At 36.8% G+C, this 24,723-nt stretch overlaps 1 protein-coding gene across 1 annotated transcript in view; it reads left to right on the top strand.

Annotated features, from left to right (window-relative positions):
• Nucleotides 1-24,513, top strand: part of LRPPRC (leucine rich pentatricopeptide repeat containing) — an 88,051-nt gene extending 63,538 nt beyond the window's left edge. The window contains exons 28-38 of the mRNA XM_071427422.1: nt 203-345; nt 456-537; nt 4,414-4,534; nt 8,209-8,297; nt 11,553-11,757; nt 15,124-15,263; nt 15,426-15,541; nt 18,309-18,383; nt 19,926-20,010; nt 22,577-22,719; nt 24,002-24,513. Of these exons, the coding sequence (XP_071283523.1) occupies nt 203-345; nt 456-537; nt 4,414-4,534; nt 8,209-8,297; nt 11,553-11,757; nt 15,124-15,263; nt 15,426-15,541; nt 18,309-18,383; nt 19,926-20,010; nt 22,577-22,719; nt 24,002-24,058 (1,256 nt within the window). The 3' untranslated portion in view covers nt 24,059-24,513. The remainder of the gene's footprint in view (nt 1-202; nt 346-455; nt 538-4,413; nt 4,535-8,208; nt 8,298-11,552; nt 11,758-15,123; nt 15,264-15,425; nt 15,542-18,308; nt 18,384-19,925; nt 20,011-22,576; nt 22,720-24,001) is intronic.
• Nucleotides 24,514-24,723: the final 210 nt, after the last annotated feature.

Genomic DNA, 24,723 nt, shown 5'->3' with positions numbered 1-24,723 from the left:
TTGGGGTTTTTTTCTGGCATCCTCTAGGTATTAAAATAGTTTAAAACTTCAAACTGATGATTGTATGAAGCAGAAGAACATGATTAATTGATTTACATTATTAATCGATGGATTATTTTCCAAAGATACAATTTTGAATTACCTTAGATATGCATGCACATTCTAAATGTGCTTTTATATGAAGATTTTTATCTTGTTTCAGATAGCAACAAGGACTGGGGAAAGGCTGAAGCTATTTGGACTAAAATTCAAGAAGAAAATATTGTTCCTCGTGAGAAGACACTAATTTTACTTGCTGGTATATTTGAGAAAAATGGTCAGGTTGTTCCATTTGAGGTACCTAAGGTAAGTGGAGTTTAACTTTCCTAGTTAACAACACTTCTGAATATATTTCTTCTTATTAAAAAAACTAACAGATATCATTTCAGTAATTGAAATGTTTGCTTCTTTTAAAGGATAGGCCTGAAGATAGCAGCAGTGCTTCTACTGGGGAAGAACTGAAAATACAGATGCTTTGCAAGAAAAATAAAGCAAAAGGTGAACTGAAATCCACTGTGGGTTTTTCCCCTGCTGTGTTAATTTTAAGGTTTCAATTAACTGCAGAGCTCTTCTCTGCAAACTTCCCAGTCTCTGCTAAAAACAGAATTAATTTCTGCATGGATCTTTGCCTTTGTATATAGAAGAGCAGAGTGTATTTCAGTGCCATTCCTTTGATTTGGTCTGTGATTAATCTTTGGAAGTCCATTCCTATCCATCTCATCCCAAAGCAGAGTGACAGTAGAAGAAATAGCTTTACTGGACCTTACAAAATGGGGAGGAAATCACAGAATCCCTGAATGCCTCAGCTTGGAAAGGTGGATCATCTGGTCCAGCCTTTTTGCTCAGGCAGTCTCATCCTTGAGCACATGGAACAGGATCCTTGAATATCTCCAGTGATGGGACTCCAACACCTCTCTGGGCTGTCTGTTTCAGTGTTCAGTCACCAGCACAAGTCATACTTAGGGGGAACCTCCTGTGCATCAGTTTCTGCCCATTGCCTCTTGTCCTATTGCTCTGCCCCACCGAGAAGAGCCTTGGTCCCAATTAGTTCATTTCTAGTATTTTCTAAGGTGCAGAGCATTTGAATGTTCTGGAAATACATATTTTCTTTGTTTATACTGTAGTAAATAAATAGGCACCTTACTTGAAAGCAGTATAGAAAATGGAATTCAGTAGTTTAAAAATTAATTTTGCTGAATGAGGAAGATTTATAAATGCAAGACACCTAGTAATTTTCTTCTCTGAGTGTAATCAGTATATATTATGGGTTGGACACAGATTTTTAAGCTCTGAGTTTTTAAAAGAAGAATGTATCAGTCATTCAGACATTTAACTTACATTGTTAGTGAAATTACCATCTTAGAGTTACTCAGTCTAAATATTCAGTTTATTTAGATCAGTAGTCAGAAGTTGAGTCTGGACATTCTGCATACTGGGAGTGCAGTACCATGTTCTGTGTATGAAATTAAGAATCATGTATTATGGCAGACATAATGTTTTCAGGAAATTCTTCATGCTGGTAACTGTTGGGTATCATAAAAAGATGAGAAATGAAGAAATGTTGTCATTAAAAATCAGATGAAATCAAGGGAATGTACTTCATGACATTTTCACTAGGAAAGTGTCCTGTGCCTTTGGTATCATGAATGATAAGTGAAGAGCAGGAGGAAACTAAATAGCTGCCTTAGACTTGACAGGGAGACTAGTTTAAAACAAAAATATAAAATAGTACTTCTGTGATGACCTCAGATATTGAACTTAGCAATAAATCACTTCTGCATATTCTTTTATTTAAAGGTGCAATATTTGAGAGAAGGTGGTCAAGAGCTATTGGGAATGAAGGGGAAAAAAATGTTCCGTGTCGGAAAACAATTTGTCTTGGAAAATTCTCCTCTTGGCCTTAGAAAAAACCTAAAAAACCTAAGTTGTTGCTTTTTTTATATAACATTATCATGTAATTTTGGTGTGAATGTAATGGGGCAGCTTTCTGATGGGAAAAAGATTAAGTCAATCTAGTTATGTAACTATTCAGTGAACTTTCCAAGTCTGACACATTTTGATAATCTGTTCTCCAAAGTGCTTGATTTATGCAAAGTCATATTTTCATCATTGTCTTGATTTCTCTCCAAGTGTGAGAACTTGACTCTAGGGGATCATGTAACACATATCCCAAACAGTCACAATTATGAAACAGATTTGACTGTCTTGAGAGCTGAGACTTTCTTGGCAAGTTGTCACTTTTCTAACAAATCTTTCTGCTTGAAATAGCTGATATAGCACAATATGATTTTGAAACCAAGAAATTTCTCTTTTGAATGCTAATGTATTTTAATAACTTTAGATGCCATCTGAAGAAGTAATAAGCTGATAATTCCTGATCAGGGGTATGTCTTAATTCAAGATTTATCTAGGTATACTTCAAACATGCTTCTTGCAGAGATGCAAAATGAAGTTAGGAAAAAAATCTGAACAGGATGATCATAGGACTGACATACACAACAAAATTGATAGAAATATTTTTAATTCTTCATTGAAGCAGTCATTACAGAAAAACCTAAAAATGAAATACATTTCCTTGTAGAAGGAGATCTTACATGTTACGGACTGTGATAATTGTTAGTAACATGCCTGACATCTTGACCACTAGGGGCCAGGTCCATTTCTGTACCCAACTGATTAAAGTAATATTTAAACACAGGGTGAAATCCTAGTTCAGTCCGAAGACAGCAGAGCTTTTGTAGGAAAACGTAAGGAAATTTTGTCATTAAAAAAAGTAGAACTCAGACATTTATGAGCAGAAAGGCCAAACCTATCAGCAGTCAGCTACATTTTTGTAAGTCATTAGTTGCATTTGTAGCAGGTTATACCAGTCACAGGGGTATTGTTTTTGTTGAATTGTGGTTGCTGGTCTGCTGGTACCTCAGATTTCAGAGCAGTGGAAAGAAAAATGTCTTCCCACTGAATTTAAACTTGAACACTATGAATCCAGTGATCAGTGATCTGCAAGCAAGAGAGTTCATCAATCACATTGCTGCAGGCCAAACTAACTTCAGACCTCTAAGTAAAAGTGGTGGAGGATTTCAGGACCTTTCTTATGTGGTCCTGTTGTTGTTCCATTGCTCTTTTGGTTGACAGTGCAATCACTCTTGTAATATCAGACTCTCTTGTGAAGCTGAAATATACAGAAGTTAATTTAATTTTTACTGAGATGCTGTTACCCTTTATCTCTCTTCATGTATATATTTAACAACATTTCAAGCATACAGAGTAGATTATGAATGGTTGTGGTAATTCTAATTATTAACTTGGTGTAGGAGTCTGTGTGATGTAAATAATAAATTTTATGCATAACCATTTCTTTGCCTCCACTTCAGGAGATTTTTGTGTATGCTTGTGGGCTAAAGAAGTTAAGATGCAACTGAAAGGCATACCAACAGTTTTGATTAAAATTCCATAACACGCTGTACTAAGTGCAATTAGTATAATGCTTCTTACGACATTAAGATTCAAATGAGTTGTCTTCATCTTTACTTTCAAAGTAGAAGAAAAAAGCTTAATGCTTATCTATGAAATTTGTGGTGATAGTCCAACTATTTCTGATAAGTTTTAAAGGTTACTGTGGCTGTGATTTGAACTAGCAAAGGAATTACTTCATGAGTCATTAAAAGAAACGTGCAATACTGTTTAGATGTAAAAGATCATTTGTGGTTCTTAACACAGCTTTCTAGCATATGTTACAGTGTAGATGGCAGTTCTAGCTGCATGTTTATAGCTGCATAATCTTGTTTCAGAAAAATAAATGACTGAAAACTGTGCTTATCATTTTTTCCCCCTTTTTGGTAACATCTTTTCATACACTGACAGTTATTGTGAATGCATGAAATAAAACTGTTAATCAGTCAAACAAATGCAGTGTAGTTTACTTGCTAAATATCTGTATATTTGTAAATTGTATGTTTTGTATAAATCTTGTCGTAGCCAAATAATCTGATCTCCCCATATTGGAATCGCCTCCTATATTATTTGTTAAATGCTGTTGTGATCATGCACCAGACACTGTAACTGTATACCCCAGAATTAGGTGTTGCTTTAAAAATCCTGAGTCTTCCCCTTCTAACCAGCTGTGTTGATATTGAAGCAACAGCCACATATAAAGGAAGAGCAGTAGCAACTTTTTCTCCTGTAGAAGTGTGTGTTGATTGTGTGTATACAAGCATTTCTGAGCAAGCTGTGATCCAAAGCTCTGGGCTTAAAGATGTAAGCAAAGGATACATAGATTTAAGATGGACCTTTTTCAGTGAACAGGTGATTTCTTTCTGTGATCCATGTTCTTGCAGTATGACATTTCCTTTTGGCTTTCTTACTCTTTTTTAGAGGCCTACAATATTTTCAGGAGAATGCAGAAGGATGAGTCTCATTATCGTTGCTGTGACATCCTTGTAAAAGCGTTGTTAACACAGGATTGTCTTGATGAAGCCCTTGACGTGAAACGCATGTAAGGCTTTTCTTTGTTTGGGAGACTTTTATTGCCTTAGAGAGAGGGGTTAAATAATTTCTGGATCATTTTCAGGTGAGTCCTTATCTTTTAATGGGAAAACAGGTCATGACTAGTGATTAGGAGCTGTGGTAAGAAATACACCAGTGTTTCAAAGGGTGATATGCCACATTTTATAAAAGGTACTAGAGTGACAGTGTCTATTGCTAATAACTCATTTCAAATAACAATCTGAACAAATGTACTTGGCATCAGAGTTGAAAGTCTACCCTTCTGGCAGTCTGCCTTTTCCTCTTTAGAGCAATATCCAAACAGACAAGATTCCTTCACTTAGCTGCCTGTGAGCCTTCCCCTGAATGCCTGTCCCTGCTGCTGTCTTACCCTGCCCACACTCCCTGGCAGCTGGCTGCCTGCCAAATGCAAAATGGTACGTTTGACTGTGATGCCAGTGGCTAAGAGATGACCATAAACCTTAGATCCAACTCTTACACTTCTGAAATAAATCCAACCTGCTGTCACAAACTCTTAGAAGGAAAGGAATTGAATTAACCTTTAGTGAGTTGTATGATACAGCCCTTGCTTTAATGATTGCCTGTAACGTGTGTTCTGGTCAGGTTATAGGCTTTAAAGTGTTCTGACTTGTCAATGTAGAGTTCAGAAGTACAAGAATTTCAGTTTAAGGGTTTTAAGTCTTTCAATTATTCAACTAAAACAAGACCGGTGGTTGTCATCAAGTGTGCTCACTGAATGAATACAGTGGATTTGAAAGTGCCTTTAGGTGAGTTACCTAATGTATAGAGTACTGTAAAAAAACCTAAAAGTTTTTAGAGCCAACTTAGTTTCTGATGTCCAGGAACAGTCTAGTGTAAGATGATATTGATTATTTTAATATTTTCTTTAAAAGTGTTTAGATTGGAGAAATGTCTTTTGTTGAAAAAGAGTTGGAGTTCTGCTTTCAGAAGGACAAATAGTCCTTTTGCAAATAGCTCTCAGCAACTGGGCTTTATGATAAGTAATGTTTGTGCCTGCAGGATATATGGCTTATATTAAGGGAAAACTAAATCAGTTTATCAAATTGATCTCCCTGTAATGCAAGTAACTGATAAATCTTTGCAAATAGAACGTGGAGGGGAGATGCGTTAGGGAGTACAAAGAACGCTGATAAAATTTAGGTAGTTTGTTTCAGAGAAAATACTCAAGTATCTAAAGATGTACTGGAACGTTCTTCAGGGAAGAAGCTTGAAACATTGTACTGAAGATTTGTACATGGATCCCCTGCTTTCCTGCTCTACAGCTCAAACAGCTATAAGGAAGAGGCACAAAGTAGTGCATAATTCCAGCAGTAATTTGCAAATTGGAAAAGAAGAAGGTGGTGGTTTGTTCCTTGTATTTCAAGGATTCAGAATCGTCACTTTAGATAAGTGTTTAGATAAGTGTAGTACATAAATTCAAAATTCAGGGGAAAAAAAATTTGAAAGACTGAAAAGGTCAGAGATATGTTAAGCCTCTGAAGTTTGAGATGTTTAGGAGTAAAGTAACGGGATTTTATAAGAGATTTTCTTCTTGGTTGCTGGTCAAAGCCAACTATGATCTAACCCTGGTGCTTTTCACAACTCTCCTACTCCATCTTGTAGCTTAGAAATGCCAAATAATGACAATCTGAGAAGCTTCTGACAACTTACTCTTGCATCAAAACAGAAAATGCTTCATGTTGGTCGTGTTCATGGCATATCTGTGTGGCTTTTTTTCTAGTAACAAAATTATGCTTATATTAAGCATTTTTAAAAGCTTTTAAGTTCTAAGTAGTCCACTGAAATAGAGAAAGTGATGGGGTGTGTGCGCCTGTGATTGAGGAATAACAAATCTGTGTGTTAATACACATTTCTGGATGCTTCAGAATTTTTCCATCCTCATACTAAAAAGAGATTACTCCTACAAAGCCTAAATGTGTGTGGTGGTCTGAAACTTGTGCAGCTCCTAATATTTTTGTAAAATACAGGAAAGCTACCTTAATTTAGATACAAATTACTCATTTTACTGTTTGAAGCCAATTTGAAAGGTAAATAATATGTAGATAGTCTTACTGTGCACATTAGCATAGGCAACAAAATAACTACTTTATAAATAATTTTAAAACATCCAATAACTTCAAAATATCCCTCTGTTACCTGAACTGAAAACCTTCCATGAGAAAGTGGTGTGGGAGAAGTAAATAGCACTCCTACACTGCCTTTGAAAGAAACAAACAGCAGACATCCCAGAACATTACTGATCTGTTGGTCAACCCAAGTGTTGCTTTCACATTCTAGAACTGTTTTGAGGAATATTTACTGCATTTAGTCCAAGAAGTTTTAAATAGAAATTTAGGAGTATTGGAATGATGGATTAGTTCTGTAATAGTAGCTAACATCTATTTAATCACACTAAAGATTGGAAGATTGGAGAAAGTAAATCCTTTGTTATATGTAATTTACAGTCTCATGCATGAATTGTTGACTTAAGGGCTTTGACAGATGGGACAAAGGAAAAAAAAAAGGCGGAACTGAGCAGTGGGTGCTTAGGCAGGGATTAAGGGGATTGGTTGGGAGAGGAAGAAAATCCTGAGTCCAGTGACTGCATTTGTGAGCCTGGGAGGCTGAAAGTGACTGAGAGGATAGTCATATTGTGTGCAATGTGAAGGATTTTCTTGGGATTGAGGAGAACAATTTAGCAATGACCCTGCTTACCTCCCAATCCGCTCAGCCCCTAAGTTCAAGTAGGTAGGCTGCTCAGTTGTTTGCCACAAGATGATCAGTGAGGTTTATCTTGATTGCTGATATGGTAAATGGCAATGCCCCCCTTTGCTCTGTGGAGATTTTGTAATCTAGAAATGAACATTTGTAAAGTTATCCTTATATATTAAAAATGGGGCTTTGGCTATATGTCATTTAAGAGCAGGAACATTTTGTAGTACAAGACCGATGTGATTGCTGGTTAGTCTCTCTTGACTAATTTCCAGAGTGTTAGCAAAGCTTTAGCAGGGTTACTGAAGTAAAGGCTGTCTTTGCTCTACTTACATGAAGTTTTGTATTACAGGAGACAAGGAATTGATAAGTGAAATACAATTTTAATGTGGCTAAGGCAGCAAATGTAGGATGTTCGCTTTAAAACCTGTATACATCTAGATGACAGAAATTTGAAAATTAATCAACCAAATGATATGGTGTTAGTTCATAATATGCTTTAGTTTATGTTTAAAATATACAGTGCTGAAAATAAATGTTTCATTTTTATTGCTGAAAGAATAGTTTTATATTTTATAATTATGGTGACTATTGAAAAAAGAAGAAAAAGTATCCAGCCTAGGATACAACAGAACAATGCAGGGCATGCAGTTATTTTAGTCATCTAATATGTCAGCATTCAAGAATCTGAACCGATTGTTTAAAAAAAATCTTGTACTTTGTTTCTTTTGTTGCTCACTTCCAACTTTGTCATCTGTCAGAATGCAAAAAAAAATTATCCTTCTATAACCATTGACAGGATAACACAAAAGCTGTCTCCAGGTCGATATTTTGCAGCAATATTTTTAACATACGAACAGTAGTTTTTATAATTTCACCTTGGTGCTCAACCATTTATTATCGTATCAGAAGCATGTCAGTAATTCCTTTCTAAATGTCTGCTTCTTTTAGTGCTGAGACCCACATCAAGGGCTTCACACTGAACAGTGCTGCCAGCAGCCTCCTCATCATATCGCAAGTTAGGCGGGATTATTTGAAAGGTATGTCACAATGCTTGACCTTTACGTCACATTAATGCCTCTGCAGATTTTTCTTGTAACGCCCTTCGAATACTTGGATAAAGGAGTCCATTTAGCAAATTACCTGCTTATCAAGAGCCTTTTGTGGTAGCTGAGAGACGTAAATTACTGTACATGCATTTATAATACAGCTTGAATATGAATGTACTTGTCATTTGACCACTTAGTCCAGTTTCCATTCCATTTAACACAAGATGGGTTTTCTTAAGATGAATCACAGCTCTTCAGACATGCAAAATTTGTGCTCCAGAACGAGAGAAAGTACAGGCTTTCAAGTGCGTTAAAATTCACAGCACAAGTCATTTTGCTTTGGAAATTAACATACTTTAGAGCATCTGAAACAATTCCCAGCAGTTGTTTCTTGCATATTGTGTTGGTTGTGTGAGATACCAGATGAGTTAAATTGACTGTTAAATGTGCATGATTGTGAACTAAATGATTATAATATTGATTTAAAAACTTAATCAAATACTTTTAAATAGTTCTCAATACCAACAGTAACAAAATACTCTGTTTGGTTTTCTTTTTAATGTAACAATGATGATAGTGAAGAAAATGGTGGCTGAAGAATACGTAAGGGTACCCAACAAGATGGTGCATAAAGTTTACAGTTGTTTTATTTTAGTCCTCAGCATTGGCTGCTTTGCAGCCTAGAGATCAGCTCCACAGAGTTATGTCCTACTTCTGTAGTTGGGCTGTAGAAGTCTTGTGATAGAGGAAAACTCTGCATGCAAGTAGTTGTACATGCAGGGCAACATCTTTTATCTCCATGCAAGGCTACGTACAGTGTTGGTACCTATTTTTGTCAGTACCTTTAGGCATTAAAGCAACTACGCACAAATTCAGAAAATCCACTTTTGATTCTACCATCATTTCATTTTAGTTAACTCCATCATACATAGCTGTGCTAGTAACTCATACCCATGTAACATCAGCTACATTAAAATACTAAAGATGAGCATTTAGACACATCTTCTCACTTGTACTCTTTGTTTCCTGTGGCTGATAAACCTGTCTTCTTCCTCTTTCAGTCTCCAGTTTCATGTCATTGGCAGGTGTCATCCACTGAAGTATTTGTGATGAATGCCATTGCTCCTTTTGCTCTTGGCAGATCTTTTTTTGCTGCTTTCAAGGCCTTCGCCTGACTTTCCTGTCTGATTTTATTCTCATAAATCTTCTCTGCTTTCTTCTCTAATATGCCATAAATTTTACCAGTTCTTCCTGAATATTGCACACAAAAAGTCTTCCCTTCTTCAGAACATCAGTGATGTTTCTATATCAGTGATGTTGCTAGTCTCTTGCACTGGGATTCTTTTAGCTAGCATACAAAATCCTGTTACATCAACTCTCTTCCTTGTTGTACTCTAAAAATCTCACTTTTTGCACAATGCAAAGTTTCTCAATCTTGTGGAATTACATTACTTTGCAAAATTATATTTTCTTATCTCTTGTGCATTGAACAAGCTTTATCTAACAATTTTATTGAATAGTCACACTTAATCCTTGTTTCTATTTTAATTTGAGATATACTACTTGTCTTTGTCTAAGTGAAGCCTTGAAAATGCAAGTTACTGAGTATTTCAGCCATACAGGTCATTTTCTAAGGCTCACAAATTAGGCCCACAGATTACCCAAATAAGGCTCACAGATTACCCAAAACATTTTTGGCATGGTGTTTTTGTAGTCTTTTGTTGGTGAGCTCCATTTGACCTGCATCCTGTGATGGCTTTCACTTGTGTAAAACCTGCTTGCTTTTTACCACTTACATACCTCATTTAGTTCATCAGCATTCTTTGCTGTGTAATGTGGTGCAGTTAAAAGGTTTTATGGAGGTACTAAAGTGTACTCCTAAGAGCTCTGATATCTTCTAGCAAGAACTTGGTAAAAACCAGGTTACTTTAAAGAGTCAGAATTAGAATGTCGTGGTAGGAAATTTGCAGAGTTTATAGAAGTTTATTTTGAAAGATGCATGGTTGGTTTTCACAAGCATATAGTTACCTGCACAATTATCCACTATGCTACTAGTACCTTACTTCTTGCAGTTGTTCTGCACATACTCAGCTTTCAAATCTTTCTCTGTCCTTGTTCTTGAGAAGGCTGGTTGCACTCTGTGCTAGAGGGAGGTCTGCACCCGAGTTAGGAGAGAATTTGAACTTGGCATGTCTTCTGAGATTGCTTGTTAAATGTTGTGAATCTTCCTTTCCCACCCCCCATGTATTCCTCCTTATTTTCCCTAAAAAGAAGAATATGGGGCAGAAAAAAACTTCCTGTGAAGGAAGCCTAAGCATAAAGAATGTTTTTTGCTTCCTCTCATGTAAAGGGTAACACTTGATTTCTGCAGTACCTGCATATTGAATTGGAATGGCAATGCTGTGGAGTTCATGTGGGTGTATATTATGCTAGGAGTGTTATCCCTTGGTATTATAATTATCATCTGTGATTAATCCTGCCTGTGCTGGTAAGGAATAAGAGATTTTTACCAGAGGGGCATGTCTTTCTGTGTGTGTTTGCTCATGGATAACATAAATTGACAAGAATTCTGCTTGGAGAAACGAGGGTGACTTCATCAGCTGTGGGTTTGGGGAATTTGTGGCAGATGGACAGGAGATTGACCTTGTGGGTTTTTAACATGTAATTGCTATAATCTTAGGAGTTTCTGAGGTAAGGGTTGAGTTCTTGGTTTTTGTTCTTGCAAGGAAACTTGTATCCCATAATTCTATTTAAAAATTAAATTTGGGAAAACAAAGCTTTCATGCACACTCAAAAAGAGAAATCTCAGTATTATAATTCATCAGTTTCTATAATGAACTACATTTTTCGCTATATTTATTCTTAAATATACAACATTTTTTGTTTTTAGTAAAGGAAATTGCTTGCAGTTTGGGGAAGAAGAGAGTCAGGACTTCAAAATCATAAGAGAGAATATTTATGACATGCCTGCTTTCCTTGAGCTGGTTAAAAACAAATTATTTCAATGTTGAAAGTAGCTTAATACTTCTTATTATGAGATATTACAGCCTTTCAATCTAAATTATTGTTGAGAGTTTTTATTTGTGTATATGTATTCAAGTTAGAATTCACTCTAGTGATTGCAGGGCTTAAAGAAATTTTTTTTCTGTACTTATTTTAAATGGGTAGGATTAATGATACCAGCAGCATGGTGCTTTCTGAACTAAAGTCTGATTTCTGTTTCCCTTATTTCTTTACCATTGTTAGATGCCTTAGCTGTTTTAAAAGGAATGCTTGACAGTGGTGTGTTGCCTACTAGAGCAGCAGCTACTGCTCTCATTCAGGCCCTGGCAGAAAAAGGAGACCTAAAGAACCTGCAAGTACTTGAAAACATCCTGGGAGACGTCACAAAATCCATTCGTTTACCTGACTCACTAATCTCTAATGCAATTGCATTGGCTCATACAAAAAGGTAAGTATTTCTAGGACTGTGTATTTAATTCTTTTCTGCAATGTGCTGGGAAATCTCTTGCATTATCCATTTCATTCTGTTTCCATTTTTACAGTGTCCCAGATGTTGAAATTCTAGTTGAGTATAGTGTGCAGTTCTGTTCTGGTATTGGCTCCCATACAAATTTGGGGTTGAAAAATTAATGAAATAGAGATATAATAACTGTGAAGCATTAAGGTCTTTTTTGGTGCTGTAATTTGATACCTTTGTTCCAAGGTGCATGTAAAGTGTTTCCTCAGCGTTAGATCAAAAGCTCTATGAAATCTGAAGGTAAAATGGAATTACTTCATCAAACGTAGCACCCAGAGATTATATAAATATATATTAAATATATATATATTTTGTTGTTGTTGTTTGTTGGAAAGAAAAATCTACTACCTGTTCCAACAGTTGAAATGGCAATATATTCTTGAACTATTACTGTCTTTACCTTCAAAATGGGAAAGCCAGATGTGTATCTGCGGAGTGAGGTCTTTCCAGTAAGAACTAAAAAAGCTTGGCTGATGCTTTAGGCCACAGTTTAGTTATCACAGTTATCCCCACACTTCTTAGAATCCTGTGATTCAGCTCTTTGTTCAGTATTGTGCTCTATGTGCATTTCTGGTTTAGTTGATACATTGGTACTGTGCTGGTTTATCCTTTGTGTAAAACTGCATGAGGAAGCACCTGGAGGAGAGAGGGCAAGGTCAGCTTCTCAAATACACTTTGCAGGGACCAGTCTTCAGGAATCCTACATATTCTGTTGTTTCATTTCAAACTAGTTTTGTTGGGTGGACCTCCTGTGCCTGGCTTGGCAGGAAAGCTGTAGAGCTCTGTAGTGCAGATTCCTGCACTGCACTGCACTGTAGTGCAGATTCCTGGTTGCCTCAGGCATGCCAGATCACAGGGAGCAGATCCCAGTGGTCCTTGGCACACAGTTGTAGTGCATGGACTTGAACGTAAACAAAATACTTCAGATGGGAGAGACACTTCATTATTTGTGTTATAAGATGCCAATTTTCCTGTATTTCCATGTCATAAAAGTGTTGCAAAGTCAGGCTGTGCTCTTAAGATGGAGTTTGGTGACAAGTATAAATAAATAAATGGTTGCATGCAGGTAGAGCACCAACTTTTCCCATACCAAAACTAACTTGATGTATGAAAAGACTGAGCAGTGTTAATTAATGTCGTGGTTTGAGAGAAAGTTAAGTTTTCTGGGATATGCTGTGGTCACCAGTAGGTTTTGGATTTTAGTATTGGCACCTGGTGTGGCCACTGGGGCATGGATACGCCTCTGAGAACACAGGGGTTAAAAGCAGAGCATTCCCAGGAAACCCTCTCTCGGTTTCCGGTGAGGAAAGAGTTCGGATCTCTCCCCAGTCCAGCTGCTGCCGGATGGAGGGCAGCCATGCGGATGGAGGGGGAAGCCATGCAGCCGGGTGAGGTAGGCTGGGCCTTGGACAGAGATGGGAGGTGAAGAGGCCCCGAGGATGGAAGGGTGGGAGAAGCACCAGGAGGCACCGGGCAGCCCCCCCCAGGAGAGAGAGAGAGAGAGTACAGCCTGTGCTTGGGACTGTGCTACCTTGGAACTTGTAACATGTGCCGGCAGCACGGCTGAGAAGGAGAAGGGGGGGGGTGCAGTGAGAAGGTGTCCGGCCACAGAGCCCAAGCTTTTAACCCTTTTTTGGACAATGAAAACTTTGCAGAACATTAACCTTTCCTAGAAGAGAGATAGAGATGAGGTGAAGAAGGAAATGTGCAAGTGTGAAGGTCTGGGCAAGTGGAAGATGTCAGAAGAGTAGAGAAGAATCTTAGGTGGGAAGAGATGATGGAGTGGCCTTAGCTGGACTCTTCTTCTTATAGCCATGGACAGAACCATGTTTCCTGTGACACAGAGACTGCATCCAGGGGGAGGCAATGGCTCAGAGCCAAGAGAGTTCAGTGTTGAGACCCCCTTGGCCCCAGGGGGTGAAATCTGGGGGGGACAGGTGTCCCAAAGGAGAGACTGTGCTCTGTTTGGAATGGGACAGAGCATCCTTAAAAGAGCAACCCTAGAAGCAGCTCTGGTCCATGCGCAGTGGTGAGATCACTGGACATGGCAGGAAGAGGTCACGATGGCAGATGTTCTCTGGGCGGTGCCACGAGTGACACGGAAACACACGAGGTTTCAAGGGTGTTTCCAGGGGAAGCCTATGGCACAAGAAGGACTCCTCTCCTCTGGATGAACTGAGGATTGATTATCTAAAGGGTGGTGCCGGACCGAGAGTCGATAATTTGGGGGATGGATGTATTGGAATTATGGGGGGGGAGGAGGAGGAAATGCTTTTGGAAGGTTTTCTTTTTCCCTGTGTTTCTTGTTACTTAGAGTTGTAGTTTAGTTAATAAAGTTTTTCTTTTCTTTATTTCTAAGTGGGGGCCTGCTTTGCTTATTCCTGGTCACATCTCACAGCAGACACCAGGGAGAGTGTATTCTCATGGGGGCACTGGCGTTGTGCCAGCTTCAAACCATGACAATAATATGCACCCTATATATTCTTAAATACCTTGTAATCTCTATCTTTATAACTTTGAAAAACAGATTCTTACTGGTATTTCCAATACAATGTTCATTTATTGGTAGTTCTGTGTTTCTGATTCAGTTTTCAAAGCATTTTTCATAGCTTTCACATGTGCTGTACTGCTGCTTCACCTAAAAGCATTCGTTGTGCTCAGTTTTCTTTTTCAATTTAATTAGGTTTTACAGTGGACTGGTAAGAGATGTTGTCATTTGAACTTTTTAGAATGCTGGAATGAGAGTTTACACTTTGGTGAATACTTCTTGCATTATTTTATTAGCATTTGCTATATTTAAACCTTAAGATTAAAAGCATATAGATGTAATGACCAAATGACATTTAGTATTGTCTTTTGCATCCAAAAGGGCAGGCGTGGGAAAAATCAGGTAAATAATTAATTACATTGCATAAAAATACTTAAATTGCATGCATTAATTATTGAGATACCCTCTGTTAATGTTTAGATTTTGCCTTCTAGATTTGCAGGATGCATTTTCCTAAAGCAGCTAGCTGAACTCTTCTTTCTTAATGAGGAATAAAGTGTGTCCAAAATACCTAAACTTTGCACAGGTCAAAGGCCATTTAAACTTATTAATTGATTTATTCATTCAGTCATAAATTGTTTCATGTTTACAATATCTGAATGAATAAATTTTTTTGGTCAATGTTTTTTCATCAACTATTCCTGGTAAATACAAGCTTGATGTAGAAAACAAAAACTTCATTTTAATTGCTTCTTTAGGTTTAGAAATCTTGATTTCAGAAACTGAGCCAGTTCAATCTCTTTTCCTAGCAATGACCTTGATGCTGCTGTGAAATACCTTGAGCCTCTGCTTATCTCTGGTGCACAGAATCCTGATCAAGCTGTCAAAAGTATTTCCTATTTGTTAAGAAAGGTGTCTGAGGAAGGATTAGAACCAGCTTTGGAAAAATGTAAGTTAATTGCAATGATATTTAAATATTCTGACTCGACAGAGGTGTTATGAAAGAGCTATTACACATAAAACCTGCTCAGTCAGCATAAATCATGCCTGTGAAGTTTACAAAAGCAGCTTTTCAATCCAAGCTTTTCCTCATGTACCCATCATTTTGCAGTTGGTGCGATGGCAGAACGAGTGGCCAGTCAGTGTGGAATGTACAGACCTGTCACAGATCTTTTCCTTCAGTATATCGCTGCAGGCAGAGTGGATGATGCCAGATCGTTGATACAGGTAATGACATAACAAGAGGAACAGAAATGCTCAGAGCTCTCCAAAGGTTAACTGAGAAATTGTCACAAAGAGATGTTGTGCAGCTGCTGGGATGCATTTGAATTACAGTGTGAGTAGCAGTGCACACTTTACACTAAACCATGGGCTCATGCTCTAGTGCTGAGAGTAGCGGTGCCAGAGTCAGGGGTGGTTTTTGTCTTCCAGTAACACGAAGGAAATAAAGCAAGTATTTGTATATTGCAAATATTTTTTCTCCAAGTTCTCTGTTAGATGTCAGTTGTTTCTTGCAAACCATTTCCTTGCAACTGCTCACCTAATTTCTTAAGTGCTTTAAACATGATATCTTACAGCTGTACAGTTTGCAAAACAAGCAGGCAATAATTGCTTGTCATGGACTTTACTTCACTTGGCTGTAATATTGTATATATTGTATTCAGGGCTTATTAAGAGCTGAATTTGCTTTCTATTTGTCACAGATGCATTAAACCCCAAATGTTGGTCTCTGGGTCACAGTCTCAGCTGAGTTAGGAATTGAGACAGCTGCATTTGTGCCGAGCTAAAGACAAGCCAAGCAAGAGTGGGATGAGCTGTGGGTGCTGGGAACAGGCTCTGTCAGGAGGCTCATCCAAGCAGGTGACAGTCCAGCAGTCAGACTGATGTGTGCATAAGCTCCTGCCTCAAATCAGGGCCTCTTATCATCTCCTGATAGTGCATGCTACTCATTTACCAGTTCCTAAGTATTTTAAACTCTTAAAGAAAAAGCTCTGCTTCATCCATGACATATTTTATGATATTCCAAGACACTACCAACAAAGCTGTTCTATTACTTCTGCTGCAGTGTGAGGTGTATTCCTTGTAATTCCCTTACTTTATGTAGGGCTTTGCCTAACTGGTCATTTGAATATTAAATGAAAAGGAGACTACAATTTTGCAATAAAACCCTCTTGCTATATAGCTTGAAACATCAAAATGCAAAAAATTCTCAAGTTATTCCACTCTTTCTGATTTATTGATTGCTCTTTGATTGCTCTTTGCTTGACATGGAATGAGTAAATGAAAATTGGGTACTTTTTTTTCTTTTGTGAAGATAAAGTTTTTTTCATTTTTAAGTAAAATGATAGTATTCCTAAAATTTTCCAGAACATGGAATAATATACATGTATATATTCCTGAAACTTGTTACAAGAGCATCTGTTAGAATTAAATTCATGGCTCTATAGGGTACTTGAAATAACCTTGTATACATTGTATCTTAATGGACAATTTAAAAATACCTTGTTATAAGTGCATATTTACAGGTAAGCTTGAGTTGGAACGTCTGTGTCTAGAAGAAAAATAGGGGATTTTATGGCTCAGGAAAAACTTTGAGCTGTGTTAAACGTTTGTGACTGCTGTGTGGATCCAGTGTTCCACTAATAGGAATCCACCAACTGGAGGATAGGAATAGTCACTCTGCATTGTTATATTTTGGAAATTAAACAACAATCTAAATGAAATATTTTGCTTGTAATCTAAAATATTAGTATATACATGAAGACTCCTTGGTTTCAGAAATGCATCTAAGAGTCTATTTAAAAGTTTATGGAACAGCTGCAGTGTGTGTTACTGTCTGGAGGGAGAATGCTTTTTCTGATGAGAGTCGGAAGGGATTTGATATTTCAGCATGAAAGGGAGCTGTGGATAACATTTCTCAAACTAGACTCTTTCCTCTCAGAGCAGTTACTGGCAGTAGGTGAGAATGGCTAGAACTGGTAATAAAATATTGCAAGTTCCTCTCATCAGTGCTTTGCCCCTATTTAGCACCATAGAGCCACTTCTTGTCTGTATGCCTAAAGAAAGGAACCTTCACACCTTTTCACCTGGACTTTAAAGAGCTTGTAAACATATTACTTATTCAGAATATTCATAATGGCATTACCCAAATTTTCTTGTTTGCAAATGTCTACAATACTAGTTGAATATAGGAAAATCATGGTATGTGTTTTCATATGCACAATATTCTCTTTTTCCTGTGCATTTTGGTACTGATATCACACAGCTGGTAAAAAAAACCACACTCTGCATTTTTAAGAGTTCTAACACTGACATCTTTGAGGAACACACACTTAATATTGTCTTGTATATTTTATTTTGTCCTTGTTTCTAAAGTAAGATCAATTTTTGATTTTTATCTGGTCTGTCTCAAACTTTTTTAAGTTCAACTTCTCTTTCTCAAACCCTGTCTATTGCAGTTAAAGCCTTTTATAAAATAGAGAGATTGAAATCAGTCCTTTGTATGCATAAGTGTAGGTAATTATACTTTAAAGAGAACTTGCTTTGTACATTTTAATTTTTATAAAGAAACGAGCAGTTATCTCCCTGACACCTTATTAAATGTATAATTAACCTTATGATCCCTAGCTCACTTGTGAATGCTTGGCAGTATAATTGGAGAGGAATAGTGTTTCTCTTTTTCATTCTTTTGCAGTCCTAAACCTCGTTTTTGTGGTATATTTGAAGTATTAGTTTAATTCTTTCCCCTATTGTTTTAAACAAACTTTATCCCTACCATTTAAAAATGTTTACCAGCGAAGTGCATTAAATGAACTTGGTTTGTGATTGGTTTTTTTGTTTTCTTGTCAACCTAATATTCAATTATTTACCTTATAAATTGGTAATATGTTAGTATATTGTTTTAAGCATCTGTAATTGGAAATTTTCACCTTGGTAATTTTGTTTAACAGTAACCTACTTATGTCTGCTACATTAATCATTTCTTTGTCTTCAGAGGTGGGGTGCAATAGTTCAGGAGAAGAGAACTTTTGGACGTTTTTTGGCTAGAGCAGCATCTCAACCTGGACAGGTACAATATTTTTTTCACATATACAGTTTCGTATGTTGCAAAATACTATTTCATCAACCTTTGTTAAAGTGTTTTGAACTTCACAGTTGACAGCTTTACTGGGTTTCTTGGGGAGGGGGGAGGTTAATTTGCAGAGGTGGTTATATTTAAAGAACAGTTTATATTATGGAGCATGATGGAAAGCAGGGTGTACTTAATATTTTTCTGTTGTTTCAGTTATTTCCTGCATTTTCCATGTTACACTGTACATCCTACAAACATTGTGCTTAGAATGTTTTACTGCATTATCCAGTTCAGTATCACAACCTGAAAGTCCTTGTTTTATTGGCTACATTGTACAAATACAAATGCAAGTTAAAACCTCAGCCTCTCTCTGATGATAAAATGCCTCTGTGTTTACATTAAAAGACACATTTCATAATACTTGTTATGGTGGTTTGGACATGTATCTAGTTGGAGCATCTGTTTAGATTCCTGACTTTCTCCTCATTCCCTGTAATTTGAAATGCTGTTTATATGCTTGCTCTACTCCTATCCCTCCCTCCTCCTATTGCCCCCTTAAAGTAAACAAAATAACCCCAAAACAAATAAAATACAAATCCAAAGGCCAACAAAGAAACTCCAGCCCACACAAAAAAGCCTTAGAACACACAAAAAATTAAACAACCCCCACCCCTCAAACCCAACACTGAACAGCAACCAAAAAACCCTGAAATACACACCCAAGCAAAACCATCTGGATTTCTCTTTCATAGAGGAGCAGCATCAGGGACATCTAGCACACAAACTAGAATAAATGTTTTTTTCACATGAGTCAAATGCACATTTATGTTTTGTGGGAATTGCCATTAAATGCTAGTAGATTTAAAGTTCTTCTCTTGAAGTGATGATGATAAATATAATGTGGTAAATACTATTGTTTGGTGTATATAAGAAGGAACTAAAAATGTGCAAGTTTCCCAGCTCATCAAGCTGAAATTTTACTAACACATCAAAGTTGGTGGTGTGTGATAAAGATGTTCTTCATTTCAGTAAACTTCTTTTGATTTAAAACCTAAGCATTTTTGGAACTGCAATCAGAGGCTGAGGGAAGGAGGTTCCAAATTTAAGCACATCAGTTAGTGAACTGACTCCTTTTAAGCATTGATCATAGCTGCCAGTGACCTCTGGGTCATTGAAGGATGCTGAGTGTTTTGCAGTTTTCCTAAATTGGTTGTAATCTTGCCATATTTTTATTGAAACATCAATTGTCTACTTGAAGAAAAAAAAATACACTAATGTTTAGCATTCTTGAGTATGGATTTTAGATCCTTATTGCATTAATTGCATTTTGTGCTAAATTTCTTTTACTATTTCATATCTGCAACATTTTGGGAAGGAAATTATTGTATATACTTCTAGTCACACAGTCTATTCTTTGTTACCAGTACAGTTTATTTCACTTTAAAACTGTGCAATCACTGTTCTGAATTTGGTGACTTCATTTTGTTCTTTAAGATTTCAAGTTCATGGGTTTTTTTGTATGTGCATTAAATCTCACAGGCAAAGAGGATTGAGGCACTTGTAGAACTGATTCCTGAGCATCTCGATCCAGCAGTGGTGTACCGGTACCTCTTGAGATGTTATGGTAAGCAATGCTCCTTGGAACAGTGTTTTAGTGAGAGCTCTGGAGACATTCAGAAAGGTCATGCAAGCCCTTACTTTACAGTTCAAGTCATAAAGAGGTGCAGGGGTTATCTGAGGTTTTTCTTGTTTCAGTCTGTTGGGTCTGTGTGTTGTCCTGGCTGTTAGGATGAAAGAGCAACCAGCTGACACAAGCCGTGAATCCTTTACTTAGAACCTTAAGTAGAGGCTTCATGGAATAAGAAAGAATCCATCCTAACCCATGGGGAAAAATGCTGTAGAAATTAATGGCTTTTAAAATGAATGTAGCTTTTTTCCCCCCAAAACATGTTGTAATATTGGTTCCTTTTATGTGTGTGTGTCTGTTTCAAAATCATAAGTGATTTGTTTAATCAGTAATGTGAAACGATCTTATTGTTATTAGTGTAAATTATTTATACATCTTATAATGTAGCCAAAGTTAGTATTCCAGATGTCTGCATTTGAATTTACATAAATAGTTGAAATACTTATCAGTTCTCTTTATAGCTGAAGTCAGAAGAGAGCACCTCTAAAAAAGTCAAGTTTTTTGTTTATGTATGTTTATTTGCAAGGCTCACTCTTGAAAAATCGGGACATACAGCTCCTATGGCAACACTGGTATCTCTGTGCTGTAGAGTCCTTTGCCTTGTGTACTCTGATACTGTCCTCTAGTTTTATAACAGGGAGTAAATCCTTTTCACACGTCTTACAAGCAAAAAAGAACGAGGACAGAAGCCTTTGTGCACCAGCCTATCACAGAGGAGATAAATAGGAATAATTAGGTAAAATACTTCAAACACAAATCCAAGATATGGTGTTAAAGGAATACAAACGTACTTATTTGAATCAAGTTGTAGAAGTGCTATGATGTGTTATCTAACTTAGAAAATTTGCTTGTTTAGTAATACTGCAAAGAGCAATCACTACCAAAATTGTTTAGCCCTGTAACAGATAGGTTCAGGTTCACAGCAGGGTAAGTTTTTTAACATGTTTTCATAAAACAAAAAATTGCCCTTTTGTCACCAGCACTGTACTTGCTGCTTTATGCTGCCATTAGTGTTTTGCTGCTTTTACTTTAGTAAAAATTCTGTAAGTAAGCTAAGCTTTTCACTATCCTTCCTAACTGCATGATGGTATAGCAGTTTCATAAAGAGATTGCAGAGAATCTATCACTTGCCCTGCTATACCTACAACAGTGGTGAGAGTGTATTGAACAGTGAAGCTACACTCTGTATGAACAGATGCTGGCTGTACTCTCTTCAGGCAGAGATGTACCTGGCTCCTAGCAGGTTCTAGAGGAGACACTCAGTACCAGCATGAAGAGTTTTAAAAGCTGTTCCCAGGTCATTCTGTGCAAGCATCTTACCTGTGTGAGACTTTGATCATTTGACCATTAAAAGAATCATCAGCAAAATATTTAGCACAACTGAAAATGAGAAGGCTTAGATTGTGCTCTAGCCATGAGAGGTAGAAATAAGATCTTTAAAATCAAAGTTGGTGGGTTTTTTTAATTTTAAAGTTAGTAGTAAACTTTCAAACATGCTTTCTTGTTTTGCACCAAATCCAACCCTGTATTAACATTAATTTCTTCACTCAAAACTTTTCTCCTTTCAGGCCATTGTTATTTTTAATTAGAAAAGGCTATGAAACATGGCAGAGGATTGTTATTACCACAATTGGTAACTGTTCCTAATTAACAAAAAAATGGGCAAATAAAATTATAATTGTTTGTGTTTAGCAAAGATATAGTAGAACATAGATCACAGCTGAAAGAAGCTTGATCATCTGTCAGGCATCCATGATGGAACACATAAAAGGACCTTTACTCCTGTCCTTGTCCTGAGATGAGATCCCCTGCCAGAGCTAGCTTTCCTTCAGTCTGGTGAGATGCACTATCCTTTGCTGTATATCTTTTAGAAAAAAGAAATATGTAAAATCACGATTGTGTGGTCCATTAAATCAATCTAAGTATTAGCTCTTTTTGTTGGTGTTTCCCATACAATAAATCTATTTTAAAGTTGTAGAAAGTTAACAATTTCTATGCTTTCATTAAGCTGTCATTTCATGCAGTTTTTGCTGTAGCCTCCCACATTAAAAAAGGAGCTCAGCCACTTGCCAGATGTGAGTGGGAAGCTCTTTCTCATGAGAAAGGGACACAGGCTATCCATTTCTGCACAAAGCTTTTTTTTTCCTTTATGAACCATTGCTTTTATAGCTCCTGTGGTTGTGAAGATGATGTTTCCAAATGTGAACAAGTAAAACCTGAGACAGCTCCCATACTGCAGGTGTTTGTGTTCTCCCTCCAGGGCAGCAGAATGAATTTAACTGGACGTGATGGCTTCCTTGGTGTTTACAAGGTGCTAGGAGCTGTTGTACTGCTTCTAGGACCCTGGGGACAGCAGTGAAACTGTCAGGGGTCGCTTCAGTTTCATCCCAATGCTTCTCAAGCAAATGTCTGAGCAGCAGTTGATGGTTAAGCATGAGTGAAAACAGGTGGAAAGAGAAACAAGTAACCATTGAGATTTTTTGGGTTGTATTTTTTTCCTCAGAATTGGATGGGGATGTTGCTTCTGTAAAGGCTACGTATGAGAAAGCAAAAGCGAAGAATGTAGAGCTGCACGAGATCACTTTGAAATCTTTAGCAACTTTTCTGAAGAAAGTAGGAGAGCCTGTCCCTTTCACTGAACCCCCTGTGAGTATTTCCTAATTAAAAAATAGAGCTGCAGACTTGTGTATGTTCAATATTAATAAAACAAATTGCATGAATAATTACATAGGGACTAGGTCTCTGCAGAGATTCCTCAAAGGAGGTAATATGTGAAGTCCTGGGTGTTGTGGGAGCTGTGGTAATCTTGCATTGGATTTGACTTGAGGAAATAAAACCCCTTGGGGCTTATGATATTTAAACTGCCTCCTTATCAGGGATTCATCTACAGGTGTACCTTTATCAAATCTCCTTGGGGCATTTTTCTGAGCAATTGGACTTGAAAAGGCATGCAGAAATTGTGCTTCAGTAACAATTAATGGCTTCTAGTTTTCATTAATTAGTGTTTTGTGTCTAGTATAAGTTGCTGAGCTAGTAAGATGGAATTTTAGAACTGTAGGAATTATTTTTCTGTTGCAGCTTTGCTTCTAGCTGCCCTGCCAAGATACCTATGCAACTGCAAACACATATTACTTGAGGGTGACAAACAGCATGATATTAAATCTGTGAAAATTGCAAATAGTTCTGCATCATTCCTTTGACTAATAGTTTACCAGTACCATTTTTTCTAAGCAGATTTTGAAGACATTCTCTTTTCCATGCTCTAAACAAACTTTTTATTGCAATTTTCTCACCACTTTTTATATTCTAAAAAAAAGTTCTGTAATTTGGTAAAGACTGGCTATATACTGTTTCTCTATATTGCTTCATGATAAATGTGATTTTTAATTTGGAAAGAGTTGGAGAAAATTTTGGCGCAAAATATTTAGTTTAGTCTTTCAATGATTATGGTGCGTTTTTTCTGCAGCTTTACATAGTTTATAATCTGAATTTTTGTTTGGACTGTAAATTTAAAACATAGAATGTCTGTTTCTTATATGTAGCTAGTGAAAATAAGAGTGTTTTTTCAAAGTCACTGGGATGATTCATTTCCCTGTTCATTTTTTCTCTAATGCAGCTTGGTCTTTAAAAACGTTTCAATTTTTTTGACACAATTGCAGATTGAAGTTAAAAAGTATTTTCATTTTAAAATGAAATTGATTATATTATTGCATTTAGTAATAGAAGCTTCATTATGCATTTTGGCAAGGTTTTCCTTTTCCTTTTATTCACTCTCTCTGGTATTTCTCCTAATTATACAGACTTCAGTACAGATCTAGTTTTGCATGACAGAGAATAATAGATTTTGTCAGGATGTAAGACTTTGTTCAGAATTAGTAACTTCTCAGCTGAAACAAGGTTGAACTTGTTTATTCCACTCTGTTTATAGGAGCCTCTCAAGGTCTATGTGGAAAAATGGAGGAATAGAAGATCGGCAGCATCATGAGCAGACAGTTTTATGATTTAGTTGTTTATGAAATTGTTTAAATACTACATTCAATAAAAACTTTAAAAAGCATGTTATGTGTAATTTTTAATTTAAATCTGTGATTAATATCACTTTCCATAACTGCAGTTGATAGAAACATTTATTAATGGAAATGCTGTTAAAATTGCTAATGAAATATCAAGGTGCAGCCGTGTGAGATATTTCCATTTTGATGTATGATCTTCTGTAAACTCAACTGGCTTTTTCCCCCTGTTGATTTGCCAGATATATGTATATCAAGAAAGTTGCTAGAGGGGTACAGAACTGTAACTGAAGGAGACTGTCTTGTCCTTGTTCTTTGCCTGGTTACTGTACTTTGGGGTGAAAATATGAGGGTGAAGAACATCATCTTCAGGATTCAGCTGTATCTGCACAGAAAATAAACAAATTTTTTAAGTTTTCTCTTAATTGTACTTTCTTAATTGTACTTTCTTGTGTTAAGTGTCTTGGTAGGTGTTGGATATTATATGTAAAGACAAAATACTTTCACCTTTTATACTAGCCTTGTGTGTTGTAGTAATTTCTTTTTCATAACTCTTAGTCCAGTTAATTTTATGGATACAAGAACTCCATATCCATGCAAACATGTCCTTTAAACAAAGCAGTACCTATTCTTTGCAGGG

The sequence above is a fragment of the Agelaius tricolor genome, unplaced genomic scaffold (genome assembly GCF_023055355.1).
Source record: "Agelaius tricolor isolate 1412-34295 unplaced genomic scaffold, bAgeTri1.0.p SCAF_1, whole genome shotgun sequence".
Taxonomy (NCBI): Eukaryota; Metazoa; Chordata; class Aves; order Passeriformes; family Icteridae; genus Agelaius; species Agelaius tricolor.
The sequence above is the reverse complement of the archived record's forward strand: the minus strand, read 5'-3'. Positions and strand labels throughout refer to the sequence as shown.